Here is a 24,235-nt window from a genome sequence, read left to right on the forward strand (position 1 = left end):
TGGGACATATAGATTAAATGCAATTAACAGGTTTACTGTGTAACCCACAAGAAGGGTCACTCCAATTACACCTGATAATAGTAGATGGTAAGTATGTTAATCACTTCGATGACTGATACCAACACTACACAAGTATAAAGAAAGTGGGGCCTGATCAGAACATTTTAAATTCACGGGAGCCTAGGTGTAAGCAACAACAGAGGAGAGCACACCATGTCTATAAGAAAGGGTAGAATTTAATATAGTGAACAATTGTGGATCCACATTTACAAATAAACAAAATTGCGTGCTTTAAAAAAAAAAAAAAAAGAAATAACAGAAATATTCCAGTCGTTTCAATGTTTCTGTCAAATGTTCACTCAATGCCTCACAGCTAGCGACCGGTCGGGTCACCATCAATCAGTTCACTCAGTCCTCTGGGCTGGGGCTCGCCAATTTTATCTGATTGAAAATAAATAACACACACAGCTTTGTTTTCATTTCATATGGGGACATTTCATTGACCTCAATTAATTTTATATGGCCTTGCCTAGACTCTTACCATAAGGCTAACTATTACCATTATATACCTAACAAATGTCCCATATGTGGCTGTACGTTCCTGCATGTAATACTTCCCCCACATTGTAGGCAAAACAAGACACGTGTGAGTGTGTTTGGGAGGAGTGTGTGTGTTTTAATGCATGATTATGTTTTTCCATTAAATTAGATTAAATTAAATTAAAGGATTGCTTAAAACTTAGAATGTTGTTTTAAATAAAAAATAAATAATGCACAGTTTTATCATTTATCTTTCTGTTAAGCATCTCAGAATCAGAACCAAGTAGGGTTGCACATACAAGGAATTTGATTAGGTGTTGATGGTGCAGACAAAATAGATATATATACAAAATACAGAATCAATTGCTTTAAACAATATAAAACATACACATTCAGTATTACTATGGCTTATTCACTAATGTTAAAAAAAAACAAGCAACTTAGAAACTTTAGAGCAAATGGATTCAAGGCGAAAGTTCAACTAAAGAAAACTCATTGCTCTCCTATATCCACCTGCGACAGCCAATCAGCTTTGAACCACACCTCCACGAAAGCCAATCGGCATCAAGTTCATCTTAAAAGGCCTCCGATCCGCTCTTGTCTGCTCCTGTGGGCAGGCGGCGATGCCTTCATTCAGATGACACAGTTTTAACCCACCTCCAGCCCCTCCTCCACCATGTAGCTAAAGTGTCCCCTGTCTCATCTCAACCTGTCCATGTTGAGCCTGGTTTTGCTAGAGGTTTCTTCCCAATGGGGATTTTTTCCTTTCCACTTTCGCTTCATGCTTGCTCATCATGGACAGGTTCTCTCAACCTGTCCATGTTGAGCCTGGTTTTGCTAGAGGTTTCTTCCCAATGGGGATTTTTTCCTTTCCACTTTCGCTTCATGCTTGCTCATCATGGACAGGTTCTTTCAACCTGTGTTATCCAACTGGACTTCCATCTTCCAGGACCCTGAGTGAAGCTCTAGTATCAGCACTGGATCTCCCCATAAAGCACAGCATACCGTCTCACTAACCAGCAGTCTATAGACTGACCAACTTCATCTATCTCCACTCCACCACCAGTTTCAGGCCTGGGGGGGAAACAGCCCTATTCTTTGCTCCTGTTCATGCATATCTATCAAAATTCAGCACTATGTTTCCTGCCAAGGTCTGAGCGCCAAAGACCAAGTAATTTTATCAATAAATTTATCTTAATTGTCTTTTCTCTTCATGTGAGTTTTTCAGATTGAATTGTTTTTATGCAGAGTTCAGACTGAATATAGATGGACTCTGATTACCAATTATGTGTTAAGGAGGGAATCAGTAGCGCAGGATTTTGTTTTTGCTCAAAGAGTAACTCTGTGTTAATCTATCACACGCACTCCCAATAAAACACATTAAAGCTTACATTTGTGACCTTACACAATTTGAAAGAATTGAAGGGGTTTGAACACTTTTTATAGTGACGAAACACTTTACAAAAACTACCCAAATGCCGCCATCTAGTGATAAAACATGGTTACTACATAAACGGTAAGAGGTTTCTTTGCCATCGGAGTGAATTTAGGAAGATAACAAATGGTAATAATTGTGTTTTGCTGTCAATTTTTTTATAAACGTGGCATTAAACGTTTTCGTAAAGAAATAATCATAAATAAAAGGCGCAGAATTCGTAGGGCTTGTGTTGTTAATGTAGCCTTCGTTGTGTTTCTATTAGGATCACATGATCTAGCGAGCTAGCTGCGTTGTTAGCACAGCCTCTGAGTTAACCAGGAAACGCTGCGACCTAATATTTTTAGTTTAATATTTCAAATATATTTTATCAGCTATTGTTTTAGAAGCTATTTTGTTAATCCGGCGAAGCATATTGAGGGACATTTTTGGTAAGTATAGCCAGGCTAGCTAATTTGGTTTATTAACCTACTTCCAGCTGTCACTTATTCTCCAGTTAGCCTAGCTAAACCTAAAAACACTTAGCTTATAGAGCCATAATCATCTTTATTTTTCTTTATATGAAGCCGGTGGGTTATTGCTTTTATTGGCTGTAAAGATACGCCAGGCCTTATCGTGTTAATGACTGTTTCTTTCTATTCCTAACTTCTGCCCTGAAGCTTTTGTTAATCAGTAAAATAATTGCTTGTCATTGTGTTTCATATATATTTTCTATATGGCTGCCATCATCAAAATTAAGAAAATGAGCATGTGATCAAAAACTGTGACAAAACAGCACATGATCTGAATCTGTGGAAAAAGACTTTAAACTGGGGTAAGATTGAATATTTATATATACTTTTTTTTTCCCTATAAAAATTATCTTTTTACTGGCTTATCCAATTAAAATAATTTATGTTTGCAATTAATTTCAGTGAGTTAAAAGTTATGTCATGCAGATAAATTAGCTTTTGATGATGTTGTACTATTGTTTTGTTTTTGAAATTTAATTTTTTTTTAAAGGAAAATGATTCTTTATTTTTCTCTCAGGTAAATCCGTTCAAGGTGTGTTAAAAGTAGTGAATAGCCATGACAGCGAGGAAGTCCCTGCTTAAAGTCATCTTGCTTGGTGATGGAGGTGTTGGAAAGAGCTCCATAATGAATCGCTACGTCACCAACAAGTTCGACGCCCACCTCTTCCACACCATTGGCGTTGAGTTCCTAAACAAGACCCTTGAAGTGGATGGGAATCAGGTAACCCTACAGATCTGGGACACCGCCGGCCAGGAGCGTTTTCGCAGCCTCAGGACTCCTTTTTATCGTGGCTCCGACTGCTGCCTGCTCACCTTCAGCGTGGATGATAACCAGAGTTTTCTCAACTTGAGTAACTGGAAGAAAGAGTTCATCTACTACGCTGATGTCAAAGAGCCTGAGAACTTCCCGTTTGTGGTATTGGGCAACAAGGTCGACGTGACAGAGAGGCAGGTGTCTACAGAGGAGGCTCGGCTGTGGTGCCAGGAAAATGGTGAATACCCGTATTTTGAGACCAGTGCCAAGGACGCTACCAATGTAGCAGTAGCTTTTGAGGAAGCTGTGCATAGAGCTTTGGCTGCAGATGACAAAGCAGATCATCTTATCCCCACGGACACGGTGAAACTCCATAGAAAACCCCGCTCTGCTACTGCTTGCTGCTCATAAAAATCCCTGAAGCTATCACTAATAATTCTCCGCTATGCCTCTCATGTTTTCAGGGTGTAGGGATTACGTGCTGTAGTCATTAATTATGCTACTGGCTTCTTCTGATTAGTTCAAGATTCATTGATGCTAACTGTTGGACTTCTGCCTGGAATATGGAAGAAACACTAAACCTGTCCACTGATGTATTGATTTATCTTTGGCACATTTTAAAAACAATTAAGACATTCCTTAAACATTAAAATACTTAGTGATCCAGTTTTCATGTCTTTTTCATTATGTCATAATGAAAAAGACATGTTTAGATCTGAGAGTGCAAATATTATTGGGTTTTAACATGTTAACTCCCAAATGTAAGTTTTGCAGAATATTCATTGATATTTCAGTAGATTGTAACTGCATAACTTGAGATAAATTTTGTATCATCCACTAGCCATGTTTCTAATGATTATGAAATATTTAAATCTCGTCTTTAGAAAACTAACCCGTGAGACTTTTGATTATTACCCCCTAACACTGTGTAATGTACTTGCATTATAAATAAATTAAGGCTTCGTTGGTAGTGAAGAACATGTTCCAGCTTGAAATAAACTTAAAAGCGTAACATGCATGGCAATTTTGAACCTTCAAGTTTCTGCAAACCTTTGTTTTACTTTAATCTAGTTGATGTTTAAATTGAAAAGAAATATTTTTTATTTCCTTTTAATATAAAAATACACTTTTGGACTTACTTTATAGACTAATTCTTATTGCATTCTTTACAAAATATGCCTCCTTTTAAAGTTTTTTTGTTTTTAAACAGACTTGATTGTTTTAAAGATAATCTATCATTAAGTTAACTCACTGAAATGAATACATGTTGTAATGGCCTTCATCATGGGTCAAAATTCAGATCGATCCTGCAAATAATTTGTCAACTATGTGAAACTAATAAATGCATTTCAATATTTATTAAAAGGCATCTATTTTTTTTTGTAAATTGTTAGAACTAAATATATTTTCAAATGTAATGTATTCATATATTGTGTGCTAAGAGTGTAATATTTAAACTATGATTGTGGCTCATTAATCAGACGTTAAAATGATTCCACCAATCTAAACACTATTTTAACAATAGATCAATAAACCTTTTATTACACAGACACCTAACCCTCATGGGTGAAGTCTCTCAAAATATTTTCTTGATGTGCCGCAACTTAGTGCTATGAAATGCTAAACTACTGAAATTATATGGTCACTGAACATATTTAAAATTTTTTATTTTTTTTTTATTTATCCTTTATTTAACCAGGTAATACCCATTGAGATTAAAAATCTCTTTTGCAAGGGAGACCTGGCCAAGATAGGCATCAAAATTACATCACATCATTACATACGTACAAAGACACACACATAAAAGCCAAATATGCACTGTTTAATGACAAAATTTTGGAAAGAATTTTCACTTTGTATTTTTTTATTGTTTTTAAATGGTTGCATATATAACTAGTTATTGCTGACCTCTGTGATGCTTTGGGACATTTTTTGGGCCTCATTAGTGGCTTATAAAACAACTGTCTAAACAGCCTGTTTTGCAGTCGGATGATTAACTGCTTGAGAAGTACATTTTTGATTTTAATGAATAAACTTAAAGTGATTATGGTAGATATCTAATTTGTTTGTGCTGTAATGATCTTATTCATGCTATAATAATCCCTAAACTTATAAAAGACGACAAATCTGAGTGTATCCTAGAATGTGGTTCTTTAAGTTTCTTTTCTTTAAGTCTCAGTTGGTTCTGTGAACACCTTGTGGAAAGTACTTTTAGAAAAAAACTTAAGTATAAAACAAAGTTCACATTAGAAATTAAAACACTTCATACAATTTTCTTGTGGGAAATACTTTTTATTCGACAGGAAAACAGATCATGCACGCATATTTCGATATATACAAGGGAAAGAAAACATTCAAATCTTAGCATCGTCTGATTAACTCAGGAGATGCTTCTTTCCGAGAAACTGGACTTTCCTCTCAAATGCAGTGGAGCGGATTGGTGCGTTGATTTCATAGAAAGGATTCATTGCGAACTGGAAGATAAAAATATATTGAGACAATCAACTCTACAAAGTCTGGGTTACTGCGGCCGCACAGAGCAAGACTCACCTTTATGTATAAGTCGTAAACGTCGTTAAAAAAGTTCTTTATTCCATCTTCTTGTCGCATATCATGTAGCATGATGAATCTAATTTGTATGGAAGGTTATTAAAGAAATAGAAGGAAATTATGATGCACATGAATATAAAAGGAAAGACAACCTTCACAACTACAAAATAAATGAAGCTATTATCATGAAAACAGACAATATTTAAGAGTTTGTTTACTATGACATTTATTTTCTTCCTAGGGGATATCTCTAAAGACATAAAAACCTTTTAAAAACTGACAAAACGTTTAATTTACTTTCAGTTTTCTATTAAAGGTTCGTATCCAAACTAGAATAAACTTGATTAAAACTTATTTTTTTCAAAAAGAAATTGTCAATTTGGAATACACTGAAAATAAGTGATTGTTTCATTTAAGCTAGCTTTAAGAAAAGAAATACATTTATCAACAACAGGCACTTAAGATGCAATGATTTTGCAGGAACTTCCAGTTTTTTTTTGTTTTTGTTTTTTTTAAGTTTTAAAGTACCAATTGAACTTTTTATTTCAGAAAAAAAGCTTTTTATATCACATTAATTTTGAGTCCTTTCTCAGTAAAAAGCACAATTTATATTCATTTTTCCATTTACTTGTTGGAAATGGATATTTGCAGTTTTTAACCTGAACATTATTTTTATACTAGTTACTGAATGTGTTGGTGCAAATAATAAATGTGATTTGAAATATTGAACGTAAACAAATAAAGTACAGAAAATACAGAAAAGGATATGTCCTGCTGTGACGAAGGCTGAGACAAACCACTCGTTGAACTTGTCCACAGTTTTCAGGTACATGCTGTTGGAAAGCCACATGTTCTCGTCCACCAAGTCCAAGGCGGCGTGTGCAATGAACTGGTTAAGGTGACGGTGGTCGTCCTGTAATCAATGAGACACGTCTTCTCAAAAAAGATCATCATCAAATAATTGCTATTGATAATGCATGTAACACAGAACTAAAACAGAAAGTGGTCACATTTCCTATCCATGTTGCCAATCAAACACAGGTTAGCCCAACTATAGAAGGTACAGAGCTTTATCCATGTTTCAACGTTTTTTTTTTTACAGAAACCATCATATTTTACTAAGGCATATGATCAGGACCTCGGACCTGTTATGAATTAATCTTGCTATCTTTTCAATAAGTAGTGATTCCTGCTGTTAATCTTGCAAAAGGCTTGTAAAGTGGGGGGTTAGAATTTTAAAATGGAAAATGTATAAAATACCTGAACAGTTTATAGCATTTATATAAAAAATGATTATAAATCATAACAAAACGTTTCTGTTTTGCCTTTTTAGAGTTGATGCAAAAATTCACTAAAACCAAGAAAGGCCATAAATAAGGTTATTTTGTTTTGCATGTTTGCTATTGATTACATCTCAGTAAATTTAAATATTATTGAAAAGTAGATAAATTTCATTATTGATGTTTTAAAAAAGAAGAATTAACTTCTGTTAACTTGCAAACTGACTGCAGAATGCTATACAATATAAAAAAATACATATACACACACACACACACATACACACACACATATATATATATATATATATATATATATATATATATATATATATATATTGACGGCCACTATAAGCTGATTTTCCATTATCTGTACCTAAATCTTATTGCTTACATCAGCGAGCCTTACCGATGACATTTCGAAAAAAGGACAGATTGCATTTTAATTTTCGCGATGTAAGCATCATACCTTAGATTCAGGCTTCCCAGGTGGTAAAAACTCCATCTCAAACACAGGGTTGTCATGATGTCCGACCATTACAAAGTAAAAGCTTCCCGACATTGTATAGATGTCTTCTTGGCGAACCACGAGATGCTCTGAAATCAGTCAAAAATCATTTAATCTACCGCAAAATCCAATGAATGACTAAATCTACCCAGATAAGCAAAATGTCAGTCTCTACGCTAACAGGTCTATAGCTATAGAACTATATCAATAGATTCTTTAACGGGTTTTTGTAGCTAAGGTTAAAATACTCCAGATTAAAACTGTTTATGAGAATTAAGCGTGCATGTTACAGTAAAATAACCCGATTTTTTTGTTTACCTTTTATTTCCACTTCCTGGAGAACTGAAACTGTTGTCGCAAAAAGATGACGACATAAAAAAAAACAAGTTACCCTTAAATTTAAAGTTAGCGTAATATTTTGGCTCATTTATAATTTAACTTTTAAACAAGTTCTGTAGGAAACGTGTATAATTTATTAGGAATTTTTAATATACATTTATTATACATATTAAACAATGGTACCAATCAGTGGCGTCATAGACGTGCGCCTGCAGTGCAGAATTTCCGTTGGCGAATTTAAATGTTTGGGGTCCATATTTTTAAAAGGAGTAGGGACGGAGTTTTAATAAACAGCTAAGAAAACTAAATATTTTATTTTATTATTTTTTTATTTGGAAGTAAAGCTTTCAGGATAGATAAACTGATATTTTGTAAATATTGTGGGGTTTTCTTTTTTTATCGTTATGTCTTCGTCTAAGGAGGATTCGTTATCCCCAGAAGAACTTAGGAAAAGACTCTATCGAACCTTTAAAAACAAAGGAGTCCTCGATAGACTTAAAGTAAGACAAATTCCCCTCGTTGTGGTCACTGAAATTCAGGTTGTCATACATCTTTTCCCTTTTAATTTACTTTGGATTTGATCAGGTGCAGCTGCGGAATCAGCTCATTCAGGAGTTAAATCATCCACTTTCAAGGGGACAAAATCCAGGTCCAGTGCCACTAAATGGAACATCTGAGACACTTCTACTTTCAGCCTGCAACAGTATGGTGGCTGATCACCTCCGTACTTTAGGGTATGAATACACACTTTCTGTATTCTGCCCCGAGAGTGGTCTGAGTAATGACAAGGTGAGGATGAATGCTAATCCTAATTCCTATTTTCCATGTATTTGTATGTATGCGCCTCCCTTATGCCGATTGTTCTGAAAAATACACGAAATTACACTGCATACATTTCCTAATTCTGCAATGGACTCCACCTTTGTGTGATTTCATTCTGGTTTAAATACAACTATTTTTGTAATAATAGATTTGTTTTGGGGGAAAAAAGAACAAACTGTGTCATACAGAAATTATGTTTAAGAACAGATTTAAGTTGGATTAAGCCCAATATTTATAAGCTTTTAAAATTTTCAAGGAATATTGTTCACTATGTCGGTGAAGATTCTCAGTCATTAAGGTCATACCAAAAAGTAAAAAAAAAAAAAAAAAAAAACCCCTTAACATTTTTGAAGTCGTGCTGCCATACCAGGGCCCCAGACAGCCTGCAGGCGTGTACTGCATGGTTTAGTCGGTNATGGTGGCTGATCACCTCCGTACTTTAGGGTATGAATACACACTTTCTGTATTCTGCCCCGAGAGTGGTCTGAGTAATGACAAGGTGAGGATGAAAGCTAATCCTAATCTCTAATTTCAACGTATTTCTATCCAGCCTATCTTTATGCCGATTGTTCTGGGGGGGGAAAATACAGTGCATACATTTCCTAATTCTCCACCTTTGTGTGATTTCATTCCGGTTTAAATACAACTATTTTTTGTAATAATACATTTGTTTGGGGGAAAAAAGAACAAAGTTTATCATACAGAAATAATGTTCAAGAACAGATTTAAGTTGGATTAAGCCGAATGTTTATAAGCTTTGAACATTTTCAAGGAATGTTGTTCACTATGCTGGTGAAGATTCTTAGTCATCCAGGTCATAGTCATTCCAAAAAGTAAAAAAAAAAAATAACCCACTGGATTTTGTTTTCCAAGTTTGAAGATGTTTCGCTTCCCGTCCGGAAAGCTTTCACAATTTAAAATGTCTGGAATAGAGTTGAGTTCCAGGTAGGGTTGTCAAAAGTATCGATTATTAAAAAAAATATCGATACTGAAACGTTGTATCCGGATACAATACTCATTTTCAAAAGTATCGATACAGTGCTACCACCAGTGGCACCTTAACAGTCATTCATCTAATGTGCAGAATAGAGGAAAATGCACTTTCTGAAAACTGTGGGATTGAAAAATTCTGTGCACTTTTCATTGTTTGCTTCTTAACCGGTTTGGCTAGTGTCATTGCTATGTGTGCCAAGCATATCCAAGTAAGGAAAACTTAATTTTAATTTTGTAAGTTTTTTTTCAAGCTTGCTTAATACTGTGCACAGCAAACAACCTCAAAATATTGTTCTTTATTTATTGTATTTTAATTATTAATCAAAATATTTCTGTTGAAATTTAGAGTTTTTATTCTTGTGGTATCGAAAATGGTATCGAGTATCGAATATTTTCCTTAGTATCGGTATCGAGTTGAAAAGTTTGGTATCGTGACAACCCTAGTTTCAGGCTTTATAGAGTAGCCCAACAAAAGCCTTGTTATGGCTTAGAAAACATGCAAATTGAACGGAGATCTTTTGGTCACCTGCATAGTGATGGGGGTTGAGATGATAACTTGAAGGAATCAACTCTATCGCTTGGTTGTAGGTTTTTGAGGGATAAAACCTGAGTCCATCCCCTCTGTTTAATGTTGGTTTTTCTCTCTTAACATAAATGGTTTCTTCTTTGTCCAAAATGTGAACATTCTGGTCCTCAAATGTTGTTCATTCATCATCCAAAAGGCGAATGAGTATTTCACAATTATATTTGACACACAGGCTACATTTGAAAAGCAGTAAAAATACATTTTAATACTGGTTAAATAAATGGTGGTGGCTTAATGCTGAGGACAATGCATAATCTAAAACTGATGATATAAAACAATACTTGAGCTACCCACAGGGAAATTTATATAACTGTGTGTTAGGACGGCCCAGGTAAGTCCAGTTAAAGTCTCAAACAGGACCGAATTTTTTTGCGTTGAAATTGCTAATTTATTTGCAAAAAAAAAAAAAAGCTAAGTTGAGAGAGACTTATACCAAAAGAGCCTTGCAAGAAAGGTCTTTCTCTTATTGTTTGACTTGAGGGCTAATTCCAAATGCAAAGCACATTTCATGTATATTTTTTGTTTGGAAAAAAAAAAAGTTATTTAAGCCATGCATAATTTTATCTGGTTTTACAATCAAGTGCTCCACTCTGTTGGTCCTTTACATAAAATCCTGCTAAAATACATCAAAGTTTGTTCTTGTAATAAAGGAAAATTCCAATGAACTGCAGATGGAAATTAAAACAAAAACTTTTTGCTCTGTTTTGTCAGATTCTCAAGAAAGAAGACCTTCTTCGCATTCTTAATTTAAGTCCTTCATCAGCAATTTTTGCATCTGTGGTAAATATATAAGTGATTTATTATACAATGAATTTAGAAAAAAAAATACATTTTCTAATTTTAATATCAATTTTAACAGCAAAATAAAGAAAACAGTGATAAAGGTATGTTCAGTATTTTTCTCTTCTATTCAAACTACTTCTACATCCTAGTCTTCTTGCTAGCATGAAGGTCGTGTCTTTCAGGGTTCCTGTTCAGCCTTTTGGCAGGTCTGGCACACCATTCAACACACAGCCTCCGCCATGATGTAGATACTCAGACAACCAGCCTAGCAAGTTATGGAGAGTCCCTTGGTATGATAAATTTGTATCTGAGATTGTTTTGTGTGGTTGTTAGTTTTTCAAGCACATATTATTTAGTGTTAATTACAGTGTTTTTCTTTTCTGTTCAGTTGACAAGATGAAAATGATTGACAAACGGTATGAGAGCCTTGCTTTGGGTGAAGACAAAATCTTCCCACTACAATCAAAACTTTCAGCATATAAAAAAGAGATTGAGGCACAAAAGGAAGCAGAAATGAAAACAAAGGTATTAACATAAGCATGTAGGATAACATTTAATCATTTGGGTTGTTTCTCCATTTTCTCTGCTTTGACATTGTGCCATTTTTTTAAGCTGAAACATTTCAAAGATGTTGAAATCGCAAAGGTGAGGATGGAGGAAAAATCCAAGTTTAATGAGGAATTTGAAAAGCTGAAGCAAGAACTGGAGAGGACTTATGAGATGAAAGCAAAGGCACTGATGGAGCGAGAGAAAAACGCCATCGAGAGGCTGCAAAAACAGCAAGAGGTGAAATGTAGCTAGTTAACTTGTTTTTCCCTGTTTTTGTTTTTATTTTCTCTCTACACACTTAAAATCCTTGGCATTGTTATTTATTTATTTATTTATTGCTGCTCTCTAAAACATCTGATTACCACTGATAATGTCAGGCACAGATAGTTGTAAAATGGGATTCTGGATAAGCCATAAACCGAGCTATATTATCAGCCTAATCATGCAGTGTTTATATTCAACACGGCAGGTTAGGCAGTTATAAACTGCAACACAATGCAACTAGCATGAGTAGGCTGCTCATTATGAAAACCTTGTACACTGACCTTTGCTGAGATTAAAGGGGACTTCCCGTAGGCTTTTCAAAATCGATTATAAGAATATTATGATCACTTCTACAATTTTTTTCCTCTGGTTAAATAAAGAAATTGTTGACTTTTTTTCATCTGAAGTTATTTTAAAACGTCCTGACATCTGGAAAACTTAATTTCTTCTTAAATGTTTTATAGACTACCAATTCTGTTCCATATCTTTGACTATCAATGCTTGCATGTCGTTAATGATGGGGAGTTTTATCCTTAGATTGAAGAAAAAAACATCTACATGCAGAGACAGTCTCTGCTGAAAGAAATCGAAACACAACGCAGCAGAGACAATGAGCTGAGGATGAGAATGGAGGCTTTTGAAAAGTAAGATATTTTTTAAAGATGTTTTTTGTTTTATTTCCAAATCACTGAATCTTAACTTTGTTTCAATCAAATATAAGCTCTTGTCAAATTCATGCGGAGAAGGTGAAAGTTTCTGAAGAGTTGTTAAGGAGAAGAGAACTAGCTGTCAGGACGATGGAAGACACGTACGACCAGAAGCTGAAGACTGAGCTGTCCAGGTATTTTCCATCTTAGAAAAAAGAATCATATTTCGTCCAACCAAAAGTAGCTCCTAAGTTTAAGTTGGTCAGTTTTTTTTTATCACCGAAGGATGTCACTGTTTGGTTAAGTTGGGTAATAATATTTTCTTTTATGAATAATTAATCATCATTTTCTTTATCAGCAAAAAATAAGCATGCATGAATGTGTAAAATAAAATAAAAACAGTTCAAGTTTACATACAGTACATAATACATGTTGACATATATTTCATGAAAATTAAGGGGTTTTAGTATTTTCTTGCTGTGGACTGGTTAGAAAACATACGAATTGATGCCTTTTGAAAATTTGAAAAGACTGATGCTCATGTTTTTATTGTGGGTTCTATTACCGGTAAATCCATAAAAATATGCATAAATGAATAATAATATGCTTAAAGGCTGAAATGTTTACACACACCCCTTTATTATCTGGAAACATGTCGCTTAGCAAGTTGTGGAGAAACCAACAGCTACTTTGTAGCCATCAAAATATTCTTGGATAATTCTATCTGTCCAATTTGATATTTAACTACTCTTATTATTAGAACTTAAATGTGTTTACTGTCTGACAATGTCTGACTCAATGTATGTTTGGGATCATTATCCTGTTCAAAAATCCAACTGAGTCAAAGTTCTGTTACATGAAAGGAAAATGAAAGAGTGAAACTGGGGGGGTGACATGAAGAAAGAAACAGTTTCTCCAAAACAACACGTCCAGGCAAGATTGGGATCTGGTGATATTTTTAATGTGAAAAAAGTAATGAAGTCTATTTAGATCAGATTTTTAAACCCAAGAACATTATATCAACTGTTATAATATAAACTTTAACACAAGTCAGTGTTTTAACAATACTTTGATACCAAAATGCATCTAAACTAATATATAAAGCAGGGTAACATAACACCTATGGGACAGCTCCAAATTTACCTCTTTGTATTATAGTGTTGAGAATCATTGCCTTGACTTCATGCTAAACATTTTTTTTTGTCTTTTTCCACTGATTGATCTCTGTCCTTCTATAATTTCAGGTACCAGCTTGAGTTGAAGGAGGAATTTCTTAAAAGAACAGAAAAACTCACGGAAAGTGAGAACAGAAATAAAGGCAGGAATTTGACTTCTTATGGAATTATGACTAATTTGATGGAAAAAAAAAACAAATAATTTCCCTGTGTTTACATAATGTTATTTTTCCAGTGGAAACAGCCCGAATCCAAAAGGAGTCAGAGATGATTGATGCCAGACTAGAAGAGCACCAAAGAGCATGTGCAGAGCTGAAACGACTGCAGGTAAACAATATCATCCTGTTAGCATAGTCAAAGTTAAGTTCTTTTTCTTTTTTTTTAGCCTTTCTTTAAACGTTTCATCTTTTTTTTTCTCCATTTTTCTGCTTTGCCAGGTTGAGCTAGAAACCGCACAGCAGCAGATATCTCTACTGACTCAACAGAAAGAGCTTTTAAAGGAACGATTGGAGAGTACAAGCGACTACTCCAGCCTGAAAATGGAGAAAGCAGAGCTGCTGGGACAGCAGCAGCTGCTTCAGAAACAGCTGGAGGAGGCACAAGAAGAGAACAAACGGCTCCATGCAGGTGAAGAGAGACGACTGCGCTCCTAATGAGTGTCAATGGCACCTGTTTCCTTTTTTTCCTTTTTTCTTTTTGTTACAATTAATCTTATTAGTCAGAAAATGTAAATAAATATCGACACAATCTTGCTTCTCTTCCAAGTGTTTGTGGCTGCAGTCAGTGGGCTATGAAGCATTACTTTTAGGACCTTCCCCCAGTCTCTGCCCAAGGCCCTAAAATTGAACCTGGCATACACTGCAAAAAAATTCAATCTAAATAAGTAGTTTTTTTTCAAAAAATAAGTGCATTTTTTTTCTTAAATTAAGGAGGTGAGACACTTTACCAATGGAACAAGAATGACTTATTTCAAGTGCGTATTGTTTGATTGTCTTATTTTAAAGGTAAAAAACTAATTCCGCTAGCAAATCATCTTATTTACCTACTTAAATGAAGGGTAAATACATTTAATTCCAGACATTTTTACTTATTTTTAGATTCTAGATTGTTTTTTTTCATTGAACCAGTGTTGGGCCTCTTTTCTTGGATTGAGAGTTCCTAAAGGAGAGGAAATCAAATGTGAAGTGACAGGAAGTTCTATTTACCAAAAGAGCAACAGACTTCTTAGAAGAAGTAACACTCACACTGTACCATGATCCAACAGGACAGAATATACAGAGTATGTATAATACAATTATTTAAGCTGTTATCTGAAGGCTTGAAAGCATCAGTGAGACTAAAAGATACAGGTTCAATGTTAAACTTGTATCCTAAACTTTAAACATATCAGTTAAACTCCAGATATGGGACCTTTTTATAGCCACAACAAAAATATCCTATCCCCTTTGAAACATTGTGGTGATGCTCTCTGGCTCAGATAAATTAAGTTGTCTTTCTACATGTTCTCCAGCCAGGTAGAGCCTAAAAAAAAAATAGGGAAAAACATCTCAGATGTGCAAATCTGTGACAGATATTCGCTAATAGTGCTTTTACTGTTCCAACTCACGTGTTTGTACAAAGGCACATCCTTGGCAGGGAGAAATGTGCCTGGAAAAGATTTTTAGAAAAAAGATAGACTTGGACTTCCTTTATTGACATTGTACAAAAAAAAAAAACACAAGGTGAATCTTGACAACGAAATGTCGATTTCTAGGCTACCAGTGTAACAGAGCTAAGACCTTATTCCTGAACAATAAATATGTTTTCTATAGCTAAGAGCTAGCTATAGTTATTGCAAAAAGAATCATTAAGTTGAAGACAAAACTAAACTAAGGTGCTTGTATTGTCCATGTCCAGTACAGATGTATAATGTATAGATGTATAATAACAGATGTATAAGATGTATAATCGTTCCCCACTGTTTAAAATGATATGCTACTTATTGTTGATTTTATCACACAAAATGCATGAGTGTTTCTTGCTGTATCGAGGAAAAGATTGTGTAAAGGTTAAAGAGATTTTTGTAGTTTTGCATACTTACCAAATTTCCTCTCCTTAGAAATGATGAAACCATCTAAAGAAGAGCTTGCCTTGCACGCGGAGCTTAGCCGACTGAAAAACACTCGTACACTGGATGAAGTAGAGTTTGAGAACCAGAAACAGGTGTTGCAAGCACAGCTTCAGAGGGAGGTGAGTCCTGTGTCGCCACATGACTGATAGGTCATGCTAACTATCTGAAACAAAATAGTTTTTGTGTCTCTGGTATAAATACTAATGTTTTGGCAGATGGAGCAATGTGTTTATCTGAAAGCTCAGCTGACAGAGTGTGAGAAGAGGTCAGAATGGATGGCCAAACATGTAGAGGAGATCAAAACCCAGCTTCGCCACACACAGCAAGGTAGTATGTGGTGTATGTGTAATATGTGTCTGCATGGTTTTAGGTTAGATTTGGTTGAGTTTTCTTGTCAGATTTATAAACTCCTTCTAAACAGACTTACTTTCTTCATCAGCTTTCAAATATTCTCCCTCTCGATCGTTTTGAAGGACTATTTTTCTTCCATCTTTTAACATGTAGAGGTTAGATTTTTTTCTTACTGTTCTTTGCAAAATGGCTCAATCCAAATAATATTTTAGATTAGAGTGTTACAACTGCCAGCTGGGAATTTCCTAATATCACGTTTTAAAGTTTGCATATTAACCAAAAAATACCTACAAAAACACAACATTTAAATTTTCACAACTATATCATACATTTAAAGAGAGCTAATACAGATTTCATGGTCTATTAAGAATTCATTTTTATTTTTTATGTTGAAGAGTTTGTCTCTGTGAGTCTTCTATGTAATTAAAGAAAAAGATCAACTGCTCAACATATTTAATGCATATATTACATATAACTAGAAATCAATTTAAATAATACCTATGCATCAATACGTGCACAGCTCAGTGATTTATTTGAAAAATATACATGTAGGTTCATCGTGATTAGTATAAATTAACCCTGAAGTGGTTTAGGTGTCAGTTTTTGGCCACCCCGCCCAGTGCACATTGGTCCCTGCCTGGCCATTTCCTGGATCCAACAACAGTTAACCAGTATTCCTTTTGGATTGCTCTTCATGTGGCTCAGTCCATTCTAATACATACTATGACTAATTCTCCTGCATCTTTCTTAACAAAAACGAGATGATGCTTGCAACAGGTTTCTTGATGGGTATGGTGTGTTCTAGTTGATTTGCTTTATTAGCTTTCTGTCATGTGTAGCATTCTTCTTGAGGGCCTTATATTTCCATTTAAACCAACTCACCTTCTGTTACATGTCTGTTCACTAATATACCTCATTCATAGAACTGCTGGATTATTACTCAGGTCAAATACACACAGACATCAGAGTAAAGAGGGCACAATACTGGCTGGTCGGTCCTGTAGAATCCCAATTAAATGCAAATGCACTGCAAAAAATCTAAATCTTGATAAGTAATTTTTTTCTTAAAATAAGTGCATTTGTTCTTGAATTGAGGAGATAAAAGAGACATCTTGCCCATGGAACAAGACAATTTAGATTTAAGATAAGAAAAGACAATGGCATTCTCTTATTTCAAGTGAATATTATCTAATTATCTTATTTTAAGAGTAAAAATACTGATTTCATTGGCAAACTATCTAATTTACCTACTCAAATCAAGTTTAAATACACTTAATTTAAGAATTTTCTTATTTCTAGATAATTTTTCCAGTGTGAAAGGTTTGTGGTTGTTTGAACAAAATGTAAAAAAGTTCAAAGGGATATGAACACTTCTGTAGGAACATTACACCAAGAAAGACCTCTACTCTAAAATGGAAGTAACTGTTTTAGATGTAGTTGTTTGCATGTGTAATATCTTTGAATGTGGTGGTGGTCTTCTGTAGTAGTGTTGAATCCTCCTCTTTGTTTGCTTTTCCTCTTTCATTTCCTCCTGTGTGACTCGATCAATAATGGCAGCTCTGGAGAATGAAGTGCTGCGTAACCCGAAGCCCTCTCTTGTTGATCGCTCTGTTCTGGAGCTCAGCGCTGACAAGCTGGTTCCACCTGACATCTATATGGATGGATCTGTGCTGAGGCCCAGGGCGAGTTACCATGATGTTTGTGAAGCAGGTGGGCCATCCAGAGGACACAGGTCTCCTTGGAACGATTCTCCAGACTCCGACTTTGAGCTTGTAGCAGAAGCAAAGGCTCGAGTCCTGGAACTGCAGAAGGAAGCTGAAAGCTTAGAGGAAGCTTACAGGAAATACCAGCAGAGGGCAGTACACACCATTCTCTCTCCCAGGCCTCTCTCCCCACAGCAAGCCTATTCTTCACTCTACCCCAGCTCCCTGTTTAGGAAAAAAGACTACCAGGATTCACACAACTATTCAAGCCACAAACCTAAGACGTTACTCAACCAACTCACTCCTCATTATGTTCAACCCAAAGCTATGGCATCTAATGAAACCAGAAACATCCTGCCACCAGTCCATGAACAGCCTCAAGCCTTATTTGTCTCTGACCACAGTCCAAACTCTTTATCTGAGCCTGTGTCTCTTAAAGAGGGACAAAGTCAAAAGAAACAGTCGGTTTCAGCCAAACGGAGCCCACAATCCTCCTCCAGAGGGAGACTTCACAAGGAACATTCAGAAGGTAGCTTTATAAAATGCTTAAGTTTAAAATTTTCTCTGAAATATGTCTCCTTGTTTCAGTTTAAAAGACTTTGTTCCTCCTCAGAACCAGCTGTCTCTCTGATGCCGTTCTCCCAGACACCACTGTCTGACAAACCCACACTGTTCCGTGCCTCTGTCACAACTCCAGGTGACTCTTCTGAGCTCAGTCCGCCTCACAGCCCCCAACACAGGAGCACAGCACGGGACCAATCTAGGTACCATCTGTTGGGGCTCAGACAAGGACACGCATTTTACTTTTTACATTATGGGTATGAATTCTAATAACGTCCCGTTTGCCCTTGCCTCTTTTAAGTCCACCGAAGGTAGAGCCTGTGTTCTCCAGCTCAGCGTCTTCCCCACAGCCAGAGAAGATAAACCTTGAAGATCTAACAGGAGAATTGCAAGGTATTCTGGACCATTAACAGTAATGTCATGACTTTTTCTTTTTTTTTTTACCAATGTTCTCCCAGTTTATAATAGACAAAAGAAGCAGATGAGTTCTTGTTAATCTGATGTGATCCTTCAATCATAAGTGTACTGAATTGGATTTGCGATGGATTTGATCACATATGTTAGCATTTAAAGACTGTCTAGAGTTCTGCTGACTGTAGCATATGTGGAAAAGATGTGCCACAGAAACACATTGCTGCTTTTAACACAGAGAACAATTGAACATCACTTTCCATCCCAACAGACAATATATACGTACATTTCTTTAAACTATTTTTTAAAGACATAAATACAGGCCAGGGAGAAATCCTCTAATAATTAGAGTCCATTGGTTTGCCATTTAATTTAAGTATAAATGCAGCTGTTATATTAAGGTCTGTGTCGTTTGTTAGAAAACAAACTAAATCAACAGAGCAACCTTTTGATGGGACACCTGTTTACTATTTGTCATACACTCTAGTAATCCGGACTTCAGAGGAAAATGGTGACATGCAAACCATTGCTGAATAAAAGTCATAAGAAGAGGCTTTGAGCTTTTGCCACAAGCTGCATAGGGTCCCCATTGCAAGGGTCGTCTTTCCAGATTTGTATTCATCTTCAGCTTCTACTTTCCACTAGCAGGACCTTTCAAAAGATGTGTGATTTGTAACAGGTGTCATGTACCACTTTGACAGTTCAGACTTCAGGGTTTGTTTTTTTTTCCAGCTTTTTAATGGGTATGAATCTGGCCCCCAGTATGTCCTTTCAGCAGCCCTGCACAATGGAGAAGATGAAGGACAGCTGATTATGTATTCTGTGCCAGTTCTCTGGCTCTGTTGCATTATGGTGGCAAATAAAAGATCTCTTTGTGCAACATCTCCCTCCAGAGTCCGGCCACATTCCAGAGCTTCTCCCGGACACTGCTGTCCCTCTCTCTGAGGAGGCCCCCAAAAGGCCCACCACCCCCCAACCACAGGACCTCCCAGAAGACCCGACATACTCGCAAACTCAGGCTGGTGAGTCAACATGTCCAGCAATGACCCTTGATCTTGGTTTATCCATGATGATATGCAGTCATTTTATATTGGATGCCATCATTCTGACTGTGACAGTCCATTTCCTCATTTTCTGCATCCTAAATGTACCTTATTCTACTTTCCTCTTAAAGTAAAAGAGACTTTAGATAAATCTATCGAGGAAGAAGAGGAGCAAAGGTGGGAAAGGGAGCGAAAAGAGAAAAGGGAAAAAAGGCAGAAGGAGCTACAGGAGGCCAAGGAGCGAGAGCAGCAAGAACTGGAACGTTTGGAGAAGGAGATGGTAATTGTTAACCCAACACGTTGATTCTTAAGATAAAGTTTATTTGAAATGTGCAGTGAGAACATCTCTTCCTATCCAGCTTTTGGAAGAGGCAGTGCAATCAGAAAATAAAGAGGAAACAAAAGAGGAAATAGACATTGGGAAAGGAAAAGACAATGAGCAAAACAAGGAAGAACCAAAAGAAGAAAATCCACTGGAAAAATATATGAAGATGGTACTAGAAGCAAGAGAGAAGCAGCAGGAGAAAGTCAGTTCCAACCACAGATGTGAAAGCATCACATTTAACACATGTATGTGTATGTGTTACTCTAACCTCACTTTTGTTTTTTGTTTTTAGACCTCTGTAAGAGTGGATGAAGGAGGGATGAGCCCAGAGGATAAGAGTTTATTTGAAGAAAAAGATGAAAGGTAACACAAATAAAGCCAGAGTTTCAAACAGTACACAATTTATTGCATAAAAAAACTTTTCTAATCCACCAGTAATGCAGTCACCTCAGAAGACTTTAATAAAAGCAGTGCCGCATGATGAAATCCCAGCAATGTTAAAATGCTTTTGTGGTTCCTCATCTCCTGATATCTTTGTAATGTCATTGGCTTGAGAATAACTTTAATCCAATAAAAAAAAAAAAAACGTCTTTATTGGGTAATGCTTTTTTTCTGTCCCTTGAGTACTTAATAACTCTTTGTTTTTCCTAGCATTGCAGCATACTCGATGAAGGATGAAGATGATGAGTTCTGGTGAGCCATCTCATGTGCTTAACCAACGTTCTGGATTGTAACTTTTGATCAACCTATGTATTTGACTTTTGTAAAACTTTGTTCAATAAAACAAACAAACACACTTCAAACTTTTTTTTTTTCTTTATTTTCATAAAAACAGTCATCAGGCCCATTGAGCTGTGTTTCCAGTCGGACATGATGCTCATTGATTGGTCGACTGATTGATGTCCTCCTGGTGATTCAGTGACAATTCTTCACTTTTTGGTTCATTCATTTTGAAACAATCAAATGTCATGTACACTAATATTTACTGTACCATGCAAAAAGATCCTTACCTTTTAAACATTTTCACATGTTGAAAACCACAAACCCAAATTTATTTTACTGTCATTTGATGTAGGAAGGATAAGGCTTTGCTATGTAGTGAAAGATTTTACAAAAAAAAAAAATCTATGCATTAGCATTAAGTCGGCTTTATCAAATAACCCTGATAAAATTCAGCATAAACAACTGTTGTTAGAAATCAGTGTTTTGAAAAAAGTCAGTATGTGTGTAACTTTAATCTATGTACTGTACCAAAACATCTAAAGTAAAAACTAGACAAGGAGAACAATATGTACAAAAGCAGATACAAAGTCCACAGTAACTCTGGAGGAGCTGCACAGCTGAGGAAACTCTTTATGTAAAAATAGTGGCTACAGGATAACGTTTTTAAGGAAGCCAGGTAGGGGAATTGGTAGAAGAGGGAATTCTGGTCAAATGAGTTCAAAAACCTGAACTTTGGTCTATTTTTAAAAATTGCTGTATGTCGTGGAAAACAACTATTGCACATCACTCTGAACACAAATGATACAATGCAGTGGTGGCAGCATCATGATGGGGGATTTCTTCGGCAGTGACCAGCTTCCCTAGTTGGGTTTCAAAAATCTTAATCTAGGTTATCCTTGTAAAAAAAAAAATAATAATAAATAAATTGGACCCTGAATGTTCAAATAGCTTGGTTAAAGTCCAACCTTAAATTCTTTCACCCAACAATTGGGGTCTATCACATTCCATGCAAGTAAAATACATTGAGGTTTGTTGTTTTTATGTCAGAAAATGAGGAAAAGTTGAAGTGATTTAAATTTAGAAACTTATCCCACACCGCTTTGCCACTGTACATCTAATAATTATGTAGCAAAGATATACTTTAATGTCACAGGATTCTGTTTTGTACATTGGGCAGCATTGGCTTTAATGCTTTGGCTAGATATATTTATGAATTTTTGTAACAGATTATTTTAAGAAATTAAGGAAGCCCTTGACATTTGTAGAAAAATTAGGTACGATCATGCAAAACAAACTTTAAAAGGACAACTGTCTAAAAAAACTGATTAATTAGCTATATAAAAAGAAGTAACATTAATATAGTTAAAAAAACAGGCATATATTGCCTACTATCAATGTCAGTACACCTAACTGCAACGCGTGTCTCTGCAGAAACAATAGTTTCAATGCAACAAAACAAGTTAATCCTTGTAACTTCACTAAAGGCAAAAAAAAAGAAAAAGCTTACATGAGTAATTATATAAACAGTATAACAATTGCACATTTTAAAAGAAATGCAATTTTGGAAGACCACACCTGTTTCAATTTCAAGAGGAGAATTAAAAATGTGACTCATAGCATATTATTACATTACAAAACCGACACCCTGGCTGCTTTCAAATGCCATCCAAGTGGGGCAGTTTTATTCATCTTATAGGAGCTCAAACAAATGACTGAGAAAATAATTTCATCCGCAACTCTTTCTTTAGATTGACTGAATGCCAATGAACCAACATCTAGATGTGACATATGTATTCACATTACACCATTAATGGATCAAGTATATGCACGCATTTGAATAGTTTATTAGTACTGTGACTCAAAGGATGTAATCCCGGTAATTGAATTGTTTGTTGCTCTTTATGCATCCCATTCTAGAAGCATCTTTTCTAAACAAAATTACATAAGTTTTAGTGCACACCTGAGGTAGTGTTAATTTAGGCAACTGCTGCTCTGTATTAAAAACCTAATAGAAGTGAAATCCAAGACATTTAAATTATTGGCAACTGAGGTGGAGACGCTTCAAAACGTGCATGTAGTATTCACATGAACTCTGTTTAATGCTGTACCTCAGGGGTAGGCAACATCAGTCCTAGAGTGCCACTGTCCTGCAGCTTTTGCATGCATCCCTTCTTCAACACACCTGATACAAATGAACGGTTAATGGCCAGGCCTCTGCTAAAATTAACATGTCAAGGAGGTAATTTGGCCTTTTGTTTCAGGTGTGTTGGAGCAGGGATTCATGCAAAAGTTGCAGGACAGTGGCACTTGAGGACCAACGTAACCTACCTTGCTATGTATAATAGATCCTCTGCAACTTCTGCTTAAGTAGAAATTGAAGATACTAATGGAGCTCGGACATAAGGCCTTCCTTATACGTCATTTTCTTTTTTCTTGGTAAAATCGTGAAAAGAAAAAAAAATGGAGCGCAAAACAGACAGTAAAACAAACTGTTATTTGTTGTGAGAGAATAGTGCAACATCTTAACATTCACCAGCGGAAACTGGCTATAGAAAGGGCTAAAAAACCAAAAGACAGAGTGAATATCTAAACTAAACTTGATTTCCCTACAAGACAGAATGAAAAACTTTAATGTAGCAGTCCTGAAACAGCTCTCGGGGAGTTAGTGCAGAAAGCAGCTGATGCATTAGTTTGTTAGGAGCCGGGTTAGTACTGCACAGAGTTGGCAGGTTATACTAGGATGGGGTTGGTCCAAAAGGAGGCCAGCAGTGACTGGCCATTGTGTTCATAAGCATATCTGAGTATTTTCATTTTATTTTATTTTTTTCTGTAAGGGGATTACATCCTTATGTGTAGGAATTGAGGCATTCCTTGGAGCGTGAGGTGATGTCCTGCAGCTCCCGCTCCTCCTTCATTTTGATGTCTTGGTAGGCATGCATTTGACTGGCATCCTTAAGGTAGGCCCAGTTTGCTGAGAGAATCATAAGGTAGTGGATCTGCAAGAGAAGGGTGAGGTGGATGGCCGGTGAGCATGTCAGAGATGCAAAGCGAGCTACAGGAAACACAGCTACAGTAAATAAACAAACAGTTCAACTTTTAAAAAATAAAACAAACATACAACAAACTATCTACTGGAAATCAAATTTGTTGGTTAAAATTATTGGAGCCGTTTCTATTTTTTAATGCAAAGAGTACTAGAGAAATTGGATGTTTATGATGGAGAAAAATTAGTGACAGAAAATAAAGTTAAAAGGGTGCAGGCAGTAAAAGCTGG

The 24,235-nt window shown here is 35.8% G+C and overlaps 4 protein-coding genes across 8 annotated transcripts in view; 2 read left to right on the forward strand and 2 right to left on the reverse strand.

Moving 5' to 3' along the window:
• Positions 1 to 2,037: 2,037 nt before the first annotated feature.
• On the forward strand, positions 2,038 to 4,606 carry LOC107098186 (ras-related protein Rab-9A-like). 3 transcript variants are annotated; one of them, XM_015395699.1, is made up of 3 exons: positions 2,038 to 2,104; positions 2,715 to 2,789; positions 3,005 to 4,604. In XM_015395699.1, the coding sequence occupies exon 3, from the start codon at positions 3,044 to 3,046 to the stop codon at positions 3,650 to 3,652; it is 609 nt and encodes a 202-aa protein (XP_015251185.1). In that variant the 5' UTR covers positions 2,038 to 2,104; positions 2,715 to 2,789; positions 3,005 to 3,043; the 3' UTR covers positions 3,653 to 4,604. The 3 variants fall into 3 exon arrangements, with proteins under 3 accessions (XP_015251185.1, XP_015251187.1, XP_015251186.1); XM_015395700.1 differs by lacking the exon at positions 2,038 to 2,104 and adding an exon at positions 2,117 to 2,406 and having other exon boundaries at positions 3,005 to 4,605; XM_015395701.1 differs by lacking the exons at positions 2,038 to 2,104; positions 2,715 to 2,789 and adding an exon at positions 2,115 to 2,406 and having other exon boundaries at positions 3,005 to 4,606.
• A 919-nt stretch (positions 4,607 to 5,525) lies between these two features.
• trappc2 (trafficking protein particle complex 2) lies at positions 5,526 to 7,962 on the reverse strand. Of its 2 annotated transcripts, XM_015395705.1 has the most exons (5): positions 7,895 to 7,962; positions 7,538 to 7,665; positions 6,560 to 6,704; positions 5,792 to 5,877; positions 5,526 to 5,715 (listed from the first exon to the last, which is right to left on the reverse strand). In XM_015395705.1, exons 2-5 carry the CDS (start codon positions 7,628 to 7,630, stop codon positions 5,617 to 5,619), a joined length of 423 nt encoding a protein of 140 aa, XP_015251191.1. In that variant the 5' UTR covers positions 7,631 to 7,665; positions 7,895 to 7,962; the 3' UTR covers positions 5,526 to 5,616. The 2 variants fall into 2 exon arrangements, with proteins under 2 accessions (XP_015251191.1, XP_015251192.1); XM_015395706.1 differs by lacking the exon at positions 7,895 to 7,962 and having other exon boundaries at positions 7,538 to 7,837.
• A 191-nt stretch (positions 7,963 to 8,153) lies between these two features.
• On the forward strand, positions 8,154 to 21,201 carry ofd1 (oral-facial-digital syndrome 1). 2 transcript variants are annotated; one of them, XM_015395707.1, is made up of 22 exons: positions 8,154 to 8,415; positions 8,501 to 8,704; positions 11,028 to 11,096; positions 11,176 to 11,200; positions 11,282 to 11,389; positions 11,488 to 11,624; positions 11,712 to 11,885; positions 12,450 to 12,556; positions 12,634 to 12,753; positions 13,804 to 13,877; positions 13,970 to 14,061; positions 14,172 to 14,361; positions 15,833 to 15,963; positions 16,060 to 16,171; positions 17,753 to 18,427; positions 18,512 to 18,662; positions 18,761 to 18,852; positions 19,764 to 19,892; positions 20,045 to 20,193; positions 20,273 to 20,440; positions 20,531 to 20,601; positions 20,890 to 21,201. In XM_015395707.1, exons 1-22 carry the CDS (start codon positions 8,320 to 8,322, stop codon positions 20,933 to 20,935), a joined length of 3,120 nt encoding a protein of 1,039 aa, XP_015251193.1. In that variant the 5' UTR covers positions 8,154 to 8,319; the 3' UTR covers positions 20,936 to 21,201. The 2 variants fall into 2 exon arrangements, with proteins under 2 accessions (XP_015251193.1, XP_015251194.1); XM_015395708.1 differs by having other exon boundaries at positions 17,906 to 18,427; positions 20,890 to 20,960.
• Positions 21,202 to 21,216: 15 nt separating this feature from the next.
• The window catches only part of gpm6b (glycoprotein M6B), a 46,634-nt gene continuing 43,615 nt past the window's right edge, over positions 21,217 to 24,235 (reverse strand). Inside the window, exon 7 of the mRNA XM_015395709.1 lies at positions 21,217 to 23,957. Coding sequence (XP_015251195.1) covers positions 23,808 to 23,957 — 150 coding nt within the window. The 3' untranslated portion in view covers positions 21,217 to 23,807. The remainder of the gene's footprint in view (positions 23,958 to 24,235) is intronic.

This window comes from Cyprinodon variegatus, unplaced genomic scaffold, assembly GCF_000732505.1.
Source record: "Cyprinodon variegatus isolate N-32 unplaced genomic scaffold, C_variegatus-1.0 Scaffold754, whole genome shotgun sequence".
Lineage (NCBI taxonomy): Eukaryota > Metazoa > Chordata > Actinopteri > Cyprinodontiformes > Cyprinodontidae > Cyprinodon > Cyprinodon variegatus.